General features: G+C 32.3%; 1 protein-coding gene across 4 annotated transcripts; it reads right to left on the bottom strand.

Annotated features, from left to right (window-relative positions):
* Nucleotides 1-1001: 1001 nt before the first annotated feature.
* On the bottom strand, nucleotides 1002-6654 carry LOC108461927 (target of rapamycin complex subunit LST8-1). Of its 4 annotated transcripts, XM_017761922.2 has the most exons (12): nucleotides 6467-6654; nucleotides 6254-6370; nucleotides 5536-5637; nucleotides 5290-5402; nucleotides 4581-4650; nucleotides 4015-4092; nucleotides 3212-3328; nucleotides 3027-3121; nucleotides 2826-2905; nucleotides 2651-2710; nucleotides 1693-1832; nucleotides 1002-1422 (listed from the first exon to the last, which is right to left on the bottom strand). In XM_017761922.2, exons 2-11 carry the CDS (start codon nucleotides 6359-6361, stop codon nucleotides 1705-1707), a joined length of 951 nt encoding a protein of 316 aa, XP_017617411.1. In that variant the 5' UTR covers nucleotides 6362-6370; nucleotides 6467-6654; the 3' UTR covers nucleotides 1002-1422; nucleotides 1693-1704. The 4 variants fall into 4 exon arrangements, with proteins under 4 accessions (XP_017617411.1, XP_017617420.1, XP_017617402.1 ...); XM_017761931.2 differs by lacking the exon at nucleotides 1002-1422 and having other exon boundaries at nucleotides 1462-1832; nucleotides 6254-6373; nucleotides 6467-6649; XM_017761913.2 differs by lacking the exon at nucleotides 1002-1422 and having other exon boundaries at nucleotides 1462-1832; nucleotides 6467-6649.
* Nucleotides 6655-13488: the final 6834 nt, after the last annotated feature.

Raw genomic sequence — 13488 nt, 5'->3', positions numbered from 1 at the left:
TGAATTGGACAGCTTTTTTAATTTGATTCCCAAGCTCTTTTTTGTCTAGTTTGATTGTTAAACTTGTGAAATTATAGAAATTACTTCAATATATTAACAATATTAATTCTTTTATGAGGTAATAAAGATAATCAATGTATGACCATGATAGATGACATGATTTTTATTTTTATTTTATTTTAAACATTTAATTATTTTTGTTTAATTAATTTATTTTATATTGATTTTTTAATTCAAGCTGAATTTGTTTTATTTTGGATTTTTAAAACTTGTTTTCTTCAATATCTATTTTTGAACACAGATTTCCTATGCTACTAACTATTTTTGTGGAATTGAAGAAACTATGTTTTAAACATGTAGTCCCACTTACATCATTCCTAGAATTAGTAGTTAAAATAATCTCAGCCCCAATGAGCAAAACAAATAAAACTTCAAAAAAATGTACTATTTCCTGTCATTAAACATGTTAATCATACCTTACTATTTCTACCCAATTAGTAAAATAAATAAAACTTCAAATAAATGTACCATTTCCTATCATTAAACATGTTGGTCATACCTTGACTATTTCTACCCCATAAAAAAGCTAACATTGTTAGTGTTTAGAGTTAATTTGTATAACATTTGAAAATTTTAAGTTCCAAATTGAACAAAAAAATGCTGATGTGTCAAATAAGGAAAAAAATGACAACTTTAAGGACAAACCAAGAAAATTACTTTAGAAGGGGCTAGAGATGAATAATAAATTTTTAGAGTTAAAATGTAAATTTGATATTAAACTAACTTGAAAGCTTTAAAGAGACTAATAGACATATATACCATTTTTGAAGTACTAATGCCAATGCCAATCCTGTATCTACACCCCTGCTTATTGTTTTCAGCGCGTGAAGGAAAAAATAAATTTTATATTACGACACCCAGAATACAGATGGAAAATAAAATCATATAACATATATATTTATGAAAAACAATTTAAAAATGGTAAAACATAAATAATACAATTTACTTTATAAAATAAAATATTATCTTTTGTTAATTAAATAGATATCTAATTAATCAAAGGCTTTATAACAAATATACATATAAATAATATAAATTTTTGTATCGAGAAATATCAACGTCTTTGATTGGCTTGTACTGGTCAGCCAAATTACTCCCTACTCCCTACTCCCTACTCCCTAATCCATTCCCAATTCCATTCAATTGTTTCGTTCAAATTGCATGGCAATTTAAAAAATTCATTCCCCTATCTGATCTGATTAAATAAATCATTAAAAAATTAAAAAAAAAATCGATTGAACCAATATGTACCTATTTTAGATCAACCAATCTGGCCAATGTGGTTCAATATTCCCCAAAATCAATGAAAATGCCCATTTGGTGATCACAAGGAATAACCCCGATATATTTATTTCAGCTCACCTAAACATTACAGCAACAAAAGCCATTTGATATACCAGCTTCAGCTAAACAATTTTTTTTTTTTTAATCTTTTAAATTAAAAACTCAGAGATTTCAGCTCATGAAAATGCACAAGCTCAAAGAGATGGAAACAGATAAAATACAGCATCATCAAACAGCTATTTTTGAAGTAAAAAAGCAGGCACTGTAACCATCCATGAAGTTAAGATCACTGTACAAAACAGGATAAGAACAGAAACTTCGCATCTCTTTAAGTGAACAGTTAAATACCTCATTCAAGGTTTAAGATGGAGAAGGCTCAGCTCCATCATGTAGTGCACAGCAGACAGTCGCTTTATGATGTCCTTGGTATGTCTTTATCTCTTCACCACTTGTCATGGACCAAAGCTTAGCTGTTGTATCAGAAGAGGCTGCATGGTATATCACACAATTCTTTATATTGGGGGTCGAATTAAATTAGGAAATATTGCATTTTCTAGAAAGAAAGAAGGAACTTTCAGTTATGGAGTAGGCCTAGCAGAGCAATGAAGTAGAAGAAGAAAGAAAATCTTTAACATTTTAGAGCAATGTAGCAGCCATCTCATAATGGATTTAGGGTGGCCAATGTCCATGTCTGTCATTCCCTGATCCGCAATTATGAATGCATGAAAAGATCACCAATGGCATTAAAGTTCCACAATTCAACCAAAATGGCTCCAATTGAACAGAAATAGAGAGCAAAACGGGGCGAGGCAGGGAGGGGAGGGGAGCCTAAGATGGTATATGAATATCTTTTCTTTGATCTTGGAAGGGAACCATGGATTAGGCTTGGAAACCCAAGGATGGAGCAGCTTAACCATTTCTGCAAAGTGAGAGAGGAAGAAAGGTGCATGTCTTGGAGTTTCGTGAGTTCTAATCCAATACAAAAATCTTCATGCAATTGTTTAGTATCAATAAATCAATTAGAACTAAATAAGTTAATTTTGAAGATGTGAGTTGTTTTAAAGAAATCACTATTTTGACAACCATGACAGTTAATGTAACATCCACAGTGCCATAATAATATATAGGGAGACAGATGCCATCATGACTTGGGTCAGTAAGTTATGATAGTCATACTAGAATCTACGTGATTCTGTAACGGGTGTTCAGGAACAGCCGAATAAATGTGGATGAAATAAACTAAAGGCACTGAAATGGTTAGAAAAACTGATGTATGATCCAGACATGAAATATTAAAGCCAAATACCTGTTATGAGATATGCACCATCCACAGAGAAAACACAGTCCCATACCCAGCGCTGATGTCCTGAGACGTAATAACACATAAAACACAGAAAAACCTCTGAAAATCAATTTACAGCTGGGCTAATTTATGTGGACAAAATTATAGCATCGCTTAAAGTTGAGATTTCAGTGCATACCTATCAATGTTTTCTCCAATGTGAAGCCATCGACATTCCATATCTTGACAGTGTGGTCAGAAGATGCAGTAGCCAAATATCTGAATGATATGTTAACAGTAATTACACTAGCATCACAATGCAGAAACAAAATTAATTGGATCCTGAAAGAAGCCAAAAAATGAACAGAAAAATCAAAAGATTAATCTTAACCAGTACAACCTATGGGGTTCACAAAACTCGGGAGAAAGGAGACATTTGAGTATGTATCCATTATGTGCTTGTAGCTTGTGAAGTGGTTCAAAGTTGGTCATAGTCTGCAAGAAGAAAAAAATAATGCTTCTTAAGGAAAAACATAATAAGTTGATAAAAGACCATTGATAACACAACTTAGATAAAATTGTAACCTGGTTTCCTCTTAATAGGCGCCAAACATAACAGGTACCGTGATTATTTGCAGCAACTACCAAGCTTCCATCCCACATGACTGTAAGAGACCTCACAGCTGTATCAACCTCGGGCACCTAGATTTACAAAATTGATAATAATTGACAGTTTAATATACATGTTCTCAGGTTCATCAACGAGTCTTTTTTTTTTTTTTTGTGGGGGGTGGGGGAGGGGGGAAGGAGATTGAGGAGTAGAGAAGTAGATGAGAGGATGAGGAAAGAAGCAGACAATGCAATTATTCAAGGCCTAAGCATAAATATTCAAGGCATTTCTGAAGGATATAAGAGGCAGGAATAAGTACTGTCGATTCTCTGGCTAGCTTGGAGTACATGCAAACTGTTTAAGTATAGGATATCATATGAACAGCCCCAACAAAGAAAACAACCAATTTCCTTAGTCCAAGTTACTAAACTGCAGTCTAAAATCCAATAAATTATTTTCCTTCATGTGATGACCATAATATCTAGCTACAAGTGCTTCCAGGCTCATCCATAGAGCTTTAAAACAGTTATCTTTAATAAATGCATGGATATATTCTATAACTTTATGATAATTTTGTCAATGATAAATGAAATAAAATAATCCTCTACAAAAGTCAATTTTTTAAATATGGTACAGAACTACCAATGTAGATGCCCACAAAGGCACAAAGTTCATGTTGATGCAAGAGACATCTCACATATAAGTTCTTCATTGAAAACGGTAAATCAAATAAGAAGAAATAAACAGTACAATGAAGATAGAAGAAAGAACACAATACCAATTCACAGCTGCAAGAATTAGCTGTCAAATCCCATACACGAATGTTACCATTCTGGTCACCAGATATCAACTCGGTCTACAAAACCATGGAATTGCAATTAAGAAAACATGTCAAACAATCAATGCTGTACAAGTAAGAGAAAATAAACAAAAGCAATAAGAGAACTAGTGGGAAGAGATGCTTTGCTGGATAAATACTGTTCAAGAAATATCAAAGATGAACATGTCCAATAAAATTTATTCTTCTTTGGTTGGTTAACATACATAGTTTTTTCAATCACCATATTAGCACGAAGACTATGAGAAACAGGTAGGTTTGTTAATTAGCATAAAGGTATTTAATGAAGCAAAGCAAACATCTCAATACAGCAACAGTATTAGAACCAAAAAATAGAAAGAAGGAAATGGACATCTAAGAAAAGCCAACATAAGCCTGCTTAATGCATAATTTGCATTATACAGACACATCTTCTTTTGAAAACAGTAACTTTGCAGAATATAATAGCATACTCAGAAAAATATTCAAGTAAATACCACTGTAAAATTTACATTATATAGTATCACCTGATTTGGATGTAAGACAACGGTGTTAACTGCACCACGACTTTCATATTCCCTTTGGCAACCAGGAGCTCTGCATTAGACTTAACAATGTGAAATAAGTCTATACAATATGCACATAAAGGGAAATATAATTAAATAAATCAGTGTTAGGGTATGCACATAGGGGCCGTGCCTTTGTGCTAGACAACAAAAAAGCATCAAACCCTTTAGGACAAGGCACATGACTGATGCAGTTGGCACTTTTTTTTTCCTAAAGCTGTAGGCAAAAAAAAGAGCCTGCCCAATTGAAGTCCTTTCTAATTTCTAATTTTTAATTAATTTTACCATTACTAACAAAAAGAGGATATTCAACAACAAGCATGACACCATAAGAAAATCATTCATATTTGCCAACAAAAAAAAAAACGGAATTTTGCATGTTGTAGCATAAACTGAACAACACTTTTAGAGTTTATTATCATAATTATGTCTTAAGCTTACAGATGTATGTATGTGTGCATGCATACAGATATAAATATATGTATGTATATCTATAGACAGACAAAAATACATACATAAATATTGCGTCTTATTTCACTCAGCCTAGTGCATTTTTTGGGCCTTACTCCTCAGGCTATATAAAGTTTCTAGCACCTAGATCATGCCTTGCACCCTTGACAGCATTGCAATAAATTAAGGCCCCTGGTCTGCATGCACAAATTTAATCTACCTTAAATCCCAAATCTTTACAGTGCCATCCTCAGAACCAGAATACATCCACTTTCCATCACATTGAAATCCTACAGCCATAACATTATTTGTATGCGAATCATAGCTCATTACCTGCCATGTAATCAGTATGTATAAAAGTAAAAAGTAGTGCCTAATCAAAGTCAATGATATGAAAAGAAACAGTAGGACTAATGTATGAGGACAAAGTCCATGAAGATCATGCAGAAAGGGTAGAAGAACATACAGGTTGAGGGCTGCTGGAATTAATATCGAACAAACGAATGTGAGGATTACCAGCTGCAGCCAAGTAGCGCTTGTCTGGGGTTATTTCAAGCCGATTAACTTGCTGCAGGCATCACAAAGTGAAATTAAATCCCATAGAAAACATTTACAGGAAACTTAAAGCTTCAAAAACACCAACTAAACTAAGTTGGAGGTAAGGTGTCATTTACTCCTCACTTTCTCATAAGCATTTTAACAGATGAGCCCGAACTTAGCATCAACCACATAAATCATCTCAACCAGATAGAATTATCCACATGAATGTTCTTTCCCCGATATCACCAACCTAATGTCATCCCTATCTAAAGATAGATAGTAGATTGGTTGCAGATCATTCATCTTTTTCCTGCATTATTTAACTTAAATGCAGGGACCTCTTAGTTCCAACTTTATCTTAAATCAAGGCCTTCAATTTGCACAGAAAAGTAATTAAACAAAGTATAACGCATGAAATAGGTCCAAAAACATGTATCCACTATAAACCCTTTTGCATCCCAATATTTGTAAGTCGTAACAATTAGAATCACATAAAACTTACAATTGATGGGAAAATATTCATAATTTTATTTCAAATGCAGAATTTCCAACAAGAAAAAAAAACTATTAATTCCTGAAAACCTTAAAGTATGAAACAGAACAATAGATTTAGGGAGAAAAAAGGGCGAATTAAAGGAACTGACAGAATCGGGGTATTGAATAGTACGGTAACAGCGGCCGCTTTTTGCCTCCCAAAATCGAATAGTGTGATCATAGCTGGCGGTTGCTAGTATGACCGACGGTTGTGTCATCTTAATCTGCTGCTAATCACCATTCATTAACCATTAATCATCAAATTAATACATCTTTTTACAACAAATAAAGAAAAATGAAGAAATGAGTAGCTAAGAGCTTACGTCTGGATCATGTGAAAAGAAAATACTAATAACAATTTGGGAAATAGAGGGGAAATGAGAATTATTCAGGGTTTTTGAGCGAGGGAAAGGGAGTGACGGAGAGGAGAAGCATAACTCTTTTTTTAATGGTCAAATGCCTTTGACTTCTTTGTTTAGGTTTGGTCTAATTTAGTTTCCAAGCCCAACAAAACCCCAATCTTTTCGGCTCAACTATCTTTTCTTTCTTTCTTTTTTACAATTTTTTTTGGTTAAATTTGATTTTGTTTAACTTTAAAAATGATTAGAGGATTACCGATTGAGTCTTTACTCGATTCGTACATGTATTGTTGCCAATGCATGAGGAAGTAAGTTTTAGTGCATTGAAGCGTATTATTCTCCTATTTATAGGTTAAAAAAAAGTTATAAGTAGTTCTAGATTTTGTATCAAAGAGAGTATATAATATCAGAACCTATAATCTAATTATACAAAATAAATTATTCGAAGACATTTTTTAAGTCTATGGAGAGCAATGGATCAAGTGTGAGATAATATTAGTTAAGAAAAATTTAAGTCCTCTATGCTTATTAAAGTAGGAACTTTTTTCTTTAACACAAATGCATTAAAGAAGATCAATGAATCAAGTAGTAGACTTGATCGACTCAGAAAGAAGGATGGTGTCAATGTGTCATCATTGTGGAGTTTTTGAATATATATATGACCCAAATACTACAAGATGTTGGGAGATCTTTGAAAGGTTAAAGATGGAGCTAACACAAGTGCCACAAGAGTTGCCACAAATTCTCAACCTGCAAACAAGTATGTGTGGAGACAAAAGGAGCAAAAATGTTATGTCATTTCTCATACGGCGATAAAGACTTTTACAAACATTTTGTTGTATTTTAATAGTGGTTATTTGAGACATATAATTGGTGATGAAACAAACTTAAAAGGTATTGAAAGTTGCTTTGAGGGCAAAGTCACGTTGGAGATGAAAGGAAAGGAAAAATCATTGGTAAAGGTACACTAAATATTAAAAACTTTTTGAATATTAAACAGTGTTGTTGATATAGGGGGTTAAAGGTAAATTCAATAAACAGAAGTCAATTATGTGTTTAATGACTTCATGTACAATTCAACAAAGACAGTTGTAATGTTATTAATAATGAAAAAGTTGATAACATAAAGGGAGCAAGATACTTTGATAACTGTTGCAGGATTGTAAATGATTACGTATTTCACAAAGCTTTAATTCAAGATTTAATACTTCGGTTAGTTCAGTACAATGGAATAGGGTTGTAATAGAATAAAACTGTAATGGAATAGAGTTGTATTAGAGTTGAATGAAATGGAATAGAACTGTAATAGTATTCTTGTATTTGGTTGAATAGAATAGAGTTGTAATAGCATAAGAAAAGAAGTTGAAATGACCAGAGTACCCTTAATAGAAATTTTGTTAAAATGATGATTATTGTTATTAAATTTTAATAGAATTATTATTAAATATAATTTAATAAAAACAATAATACATAATTTAATTCTATTTTAATAAATTTACTATTAAATATAATTTAACAATAATAATATACAATTTAATAATATTCTTAATATAATAATTATTAAAATATGAATTAATAAAATAATATATAATATTACAAAAATAATATACAACCTACTTTATTATTTTTAAAATATAATGCATATTTAATGTGTTAGAATATTATTAGCAAAACAAATAATTTAGCATATATATCATAATCTCTATGTTACTTAAAGAATAATTTAAAAGACTAATTTAAAGAATATATTGTCTCAAATATTTTTACTCATAGACAGATGTTGAAATACAACAAAAGAACTAATGAAATTGTTATGTTGTATATATATTTTAACATATTTTCATTAATTTATTTATGGTGCTAGACGTGTTTAATATAAGAATTTCATGTAAAAGTAAAAATGAATAATATAGATTTAATATTTGTAACCACAAAATCTCATGCAACTTCATTTTTATACGGGCCAAACTTCACAAAGAACATTGATTGAAAGTATCTATTCACAAAGAATAGCATTAAAGTTCCTTTAAAATACTAACCGAGAGTATTTTATAGAATCAAATATGATAATACAAGGCTATTTTAATATAATATATATTACTCGAAAATTATTGAACATATAAAGCTTCCCTGCATCAATAACTGAATGTATTTTAGAAGTTGGAAAATACAAAGCAAGAATACCAATGACTGAATATACTTGAATAACATGCAACCATTGGCTCCTCTTATTGAAAATTTGTAAAGTTTTTGCACGTGCAACAATGGAAACTCAGTCTCCCAAGCTACCCATTTGTTAAATCCAATAAATTAGTTACAGCAATAGGAAAAGGACTAACGATGGGTACTGCATACACTTCCCTGTAAAAGAAAATAGTGATAATAACAATTCAAGGTCAGGGTTAGGGACAATACAAGCCAATAGAATAACATACAATAGTGAATCAAGGCAGAAAAGTAGTCACTTGAATATCTTTCAAGTAGCCTCTAAAATGAGATAAGATACAAATTGAAAAAAAAAAAAAGAACACATAGAATGAGAAACCAAAAAGTGTTTGAATTCAATCATGGCAGAACAGTATTCACTTTGGCATCTTTCCTCCAATTCCATAATGTAAGATATAACATAAATGTGAATGAAACATAGAATGTTGAATCAGTGGTGAAATACATTTGCATTGTTTATTAGATAAACAAAGGCATTAGAATTCAATCATGGTAGAGCGGTATTTATTTTGACATCTCCCCCCTAAACCATAACATAAGATATAGATACAAGTTGGAATGAAATATAGAACAAGAATCAATAGCAAAAGGCATTTGCATTGTTCATTAGATGGCGTTTGTGAAGCAAAGACACATCCTTTTCACTAATAAGCATATTAAGCAAAAACAAAAATCATAGCAGATATGATACATTCAGTTCAGTAACAACTCTATAGTCTCCTTGAGTCGAACATGTTACACCAAACCAAGGCGGTAAATCACCATCACCACAAAGATCGTCCTCAATCAATGCATATACAACTCTCTATCCAAGTGATGGTTTTATCTCATTTAAGGCTTTTACTACATAAAACTAACCAAATATCAACCGAATGCATCAAAACATATTTACGCTCTATTTTAATTTTCTTAATGATGATAGCTTCAATTCTCACAAAATCTGCAGCAACAATAAACATCACATATCCCTAAAAACCAACTTTAAATTTCTAATTGATCAATTTAAGCTGCTCCACAAGAATTCAAGCTAAATGAGTAGTGTGTTAAAAGTTGGCTAAAAAAGATGAAAACACAAGTGAATAACCAAGCAGAGCACAAAAGCAGAGCATAAAATTAATCTCAGTTAAAGAACCAAAGATACAAACACTACTGGTAATTCATTCAACCAGAAGCTAAGTCATAAAATGACAACGAAGTAAATGTGCAAATTGTACAAGTTCCAAAACTGTAGAAATGCTTTGATGGGATAGTTTTATTATGATCCGCAAAAGAGAAGCACTTACCATTTTGTCTTGAAATGTTCTAATCATGGACTGCTATTTTATCAATGATTCTCATTTGATTTCATTTTATAGGTATAACATACCATGGGTATAATGTGTATACACACAAAACCAAATATTAATTTTGGATAAAGCTCTTTAAAACGTTTTTTTTTGGTAAGAAAAGAAGCTTTAGTTTCATTAAAGGTGTTAATATAAGGTACATTCCACATGAATGCAAGCAAAAAAATGAGAGAGATATTCAAATTTGGAAGAGAACAACATGGTCAATAATAGCAAAGGAGCAAAATAACAATTGAGTGAAAAAAAAAAACAACCTATTCTTTTGATTGCAATTATTTTCCTATCAAACTGAAAAAATAACATCAATTGTAAGATATAAAAAGGGAAGATGTTTGGGATTTACATTCTGTAAAATCTACCTGCATATCTACTCATATAATTCACAACTGATACAAGACTTGAGTTTAAAAATTCAATTGAGAGAACTTTACTCATTCAAATTGCACCTCTACATGCATGTATTTCCCCATGAGTCAAATAATAGATGAGGTGAATTTGGCCAATACCTGGCATTCCTTGTGTGGCTTGGCTTTTGAAATAACCCTAAAAATAATAATTTTCTTAAAACTTGGGCATCGTTTTAGCAGCTCTTTAACCCTCTTCCCTTTTTCTTCTCTTGAAAAATACAAAACGGTTTACATATACAAACAAATATCTGGTAGGGAAAAATATATGCATAATCGATTAGCTTCAGGTACTGTACCTAAAGGAGAATCAAATTGGATGAACTGATTCAATTTGTCTATGATTTTAGCAGAATCTTTGAGAGGAGAAGTTGACTCGAAGAATGAATCAATCTCCTCGTGAACAATTGCAGAATCCATTTCAATTCCCCTTGGACAAATCATCAGAAACAAAAAAAAACATCAATCAAAATGCTAAACAAACCCTAGTTGAATTGAACTTACAACAAAATTCAGTTGATTTGCTTCCTTTTAGATTGATTTGAGCTTGAGATTGTAAAATGACCAAAAGAAAAAAAAAGTTTAAACCTTTAAGAAATTTCAGTCTAAGAAAGGGTATTTTCGGAGGGGAAAAGAAAGGTCATTCGATGGAGAGGTTGGAATAGCCATTCGGCACCTTCTCCCCTAAAGCCAAATGGCTATTCGGTGATGTTTAGAATGAACCTGGAATCTCTATTTGATATTTTGAGCATTCAACCTACCAAACGACTGTTTTCCTGTGGAGTTTTAAACCGTGTCGTAATAGAATAGCCATTCCATTAAACCAAACATAGTGTGAAGGTTTGGCACCAAAAGCTTGGATATTTGAACTATCCAAATCTTCAAAGGTTAGTTTGATATGATGCGGTGTGTAGATTTCTTAAATTTGGTAGTGTAGTTGTAAGAACTTGTGGAGATCATGTTCTTGAGATATATTCCTAGAGAGTTTAATAAGGTACAGAGCGCAATAGCAAAATTGGCTCTCTCAAATTATAAAACTTCCATATGTTTGAAATCCCACCTATGGCGATTCAAGAAGTTTTAAAAGAGGACAATACTAGAGGCACTTTGTTTATGAATAGTTTTATGTAACAATTTTTTTTTATTTTAGTTATATTACTCTAAAAAAGGCCTCAAAGTTGCTACATAGAGATATAGTTGGTCTTATGCAAACAAAAAGAATGAGAGATACGAAATATGTGTTTTATTTTGATGATTTTTTTTAGATTTACTTGGGTTGACTTTTTGAAGGATAAATCTAAAGCATACTACACTTTTAAATGACATGAGAAGAACTATCTGACACATGATTTAGAACTAGCTGCCATTGTTTTTGCGCTGAATATCTGAAGACATCATTTGTACGGTGAGAAGTGCCAAATATTCACTGATCACAAAAGTTTGAAATATTTGATGACTCAAAAAGATTTGAATTTGGGACAAAGAAGATGGCTAGAGTTGATTAAATATTATGAGCTAGTGACCGATTATCACCCAGGTAAGGCAAACGTTGTTGTTGATGCTTTGAGTAGGAAATCTTTGTTTGCATTAAGAACTTTGAACACTAGTCTAGCCTTATTAGATGATGGTTTTATCTTAGCTGAGTTGAGAGCTAAACCGATATTTCTTGAAGAAATTTGTAAAGCTTAGAGAAATGACAGTGAGTTGTTAGCCAAAAGAGCTCAGTGTGAGTTGGATATAGAGTCAGATTTTCAGATTAGTTCTGACGGTTGTTTGATGTTCAGAGACAGGGTATGTGTACCGAAAAATGATGAGCTTATTCAAAAGATCTTACAGGAAGCACATAATAGTTCTTTGTCTATTTATCCAGGTAGTACAAAGATGTATAATGATTTGAAGAAAATGTACTGGTGGGTAGGAATGAAAAGGGACATTTCAGAGTTTGTTTCTAGATGCTTGATCTGTCAGCAGGTAAAGGCTGAACATCAGGTACCTTTAGGTTTATTGCAGCCTATGCTAGTCCCTGAGTGGAAATGGGACCGAGTTACTATGGATTTTGTGACAGGATTATCGTTGACATCGAGAAAAAAAGATACAGTATGGGTTGTGATTGATAAGTTAACGAAGTCGGCTCATTTTATCCCAATTCATATAGATTATTCACTTGACAAGTTGGTCGAGTTGTATATTTCAAATATAGTCAGACTACACGGGGTACCATTATCGATCATTTCAGACAGAGATCCGAGATTTACTTCACGATTTTAGAAGAAGTTATAGGAAGCTTTGGGCAAAAAGTTGAGTTTTAGTACAGCTTTCCATCCTCAGACTGACGGTCAGTCAAAAAGAGCTATTCAGGTGCTTGAAGATATGCTTAGATGCTGTGTACTAAAATTTCAAGGTAGTTGGGAAAAGTACTTACCATTAGTAGAGTTTTCCTACAATAATAGTTATTAGTCGAGTTTGAAGATGGCACCTTATGAAGCTTTGTATGGACATAAATTTCGTACACCTTTGTATTGGACAGAGCTTAAGGAAAATCAAATTTACGGGGTTGATCTAGTTAAAGAAATAGAAGAGAAAGTAAAAGTCATCAGAGATTGCTTGAAAGCAGCTTCAGACAGACAGAAGTTGTATGCAGATTTGAAGAGAAAAGAGATTGAGTATCAAGTTGGTGACAATGTGTTTTTGAAAGTATCCCCGTGGAAGAAAGTTCTCACATTTGGCAAGAAAGGCAAACTAAGTCCACGTTTTATTAGATTGTTTGAAGTGATTGAAAGAGTCGGACCATTAGCATATTGGTTAGCTTTGCCGATTGAGTTAGAGAAGATTCATGATGTATTTCATGTGTCTATGCTACGTCGTTATTGTTCAGATCCGACACATGTGATTTCTCAGACAGTGGTTGAAATTCAGCCAGACATGACTTACGGTGAAAAACCGGTAAAGATTCTAGCTCGAGAGGTAAAGCAATTAAGGAACAAAAGTATTGCACTTGTGAAAGTGTTAT

This window comes from Gossypium arboreum, chromosome 2, assembly GCF_025698485.1.
Source record: "Gossypium arboreum isolate Shixiya-1 chromosome 2, ASM2569848v2, whole genome shotgun sequence".
In the NCBI taxonomy this organism is placed as follows: Eukaryota; Viridiplantae; Streptophyta; class Magnoliopsida; order Malvales; family Malvaceae; genus Gossypium; species Gossypium arboreum.
The sequence above is the reverse complement of the archived record's forward strand: the minus strand, read 5'-3'. Positions and strand labels throughout refer to the sequence as shown.

What these genes read in the sequence shown, in the direction of transcription:
- LOC108461927 (XM_017761922.2), bottom strand. Translation starts at nt 6,361, where the DNA reads ATGACACAACCGTCGGTCATACTAGCAACCGCCAGCTATGATCACACT. An exon ending in ATTCTTGCAGCTGTGAATTG is followed by an intron (nt 3,329 to 4,014) that starts GTATTGTGTTCT and finishes TTGTAAATCTAG; the next exon opens with GTGCCCGAGGTTGATACAGC. An exon ending in ATTGGAGAAAACATTGATAG is followed by an intron (nt 2,711 to 2,825) that starts GTATGCACTGAA and finishes ATTACGTCTCAG; the next exon opens with GACATCAGCGCTGGGTATGG.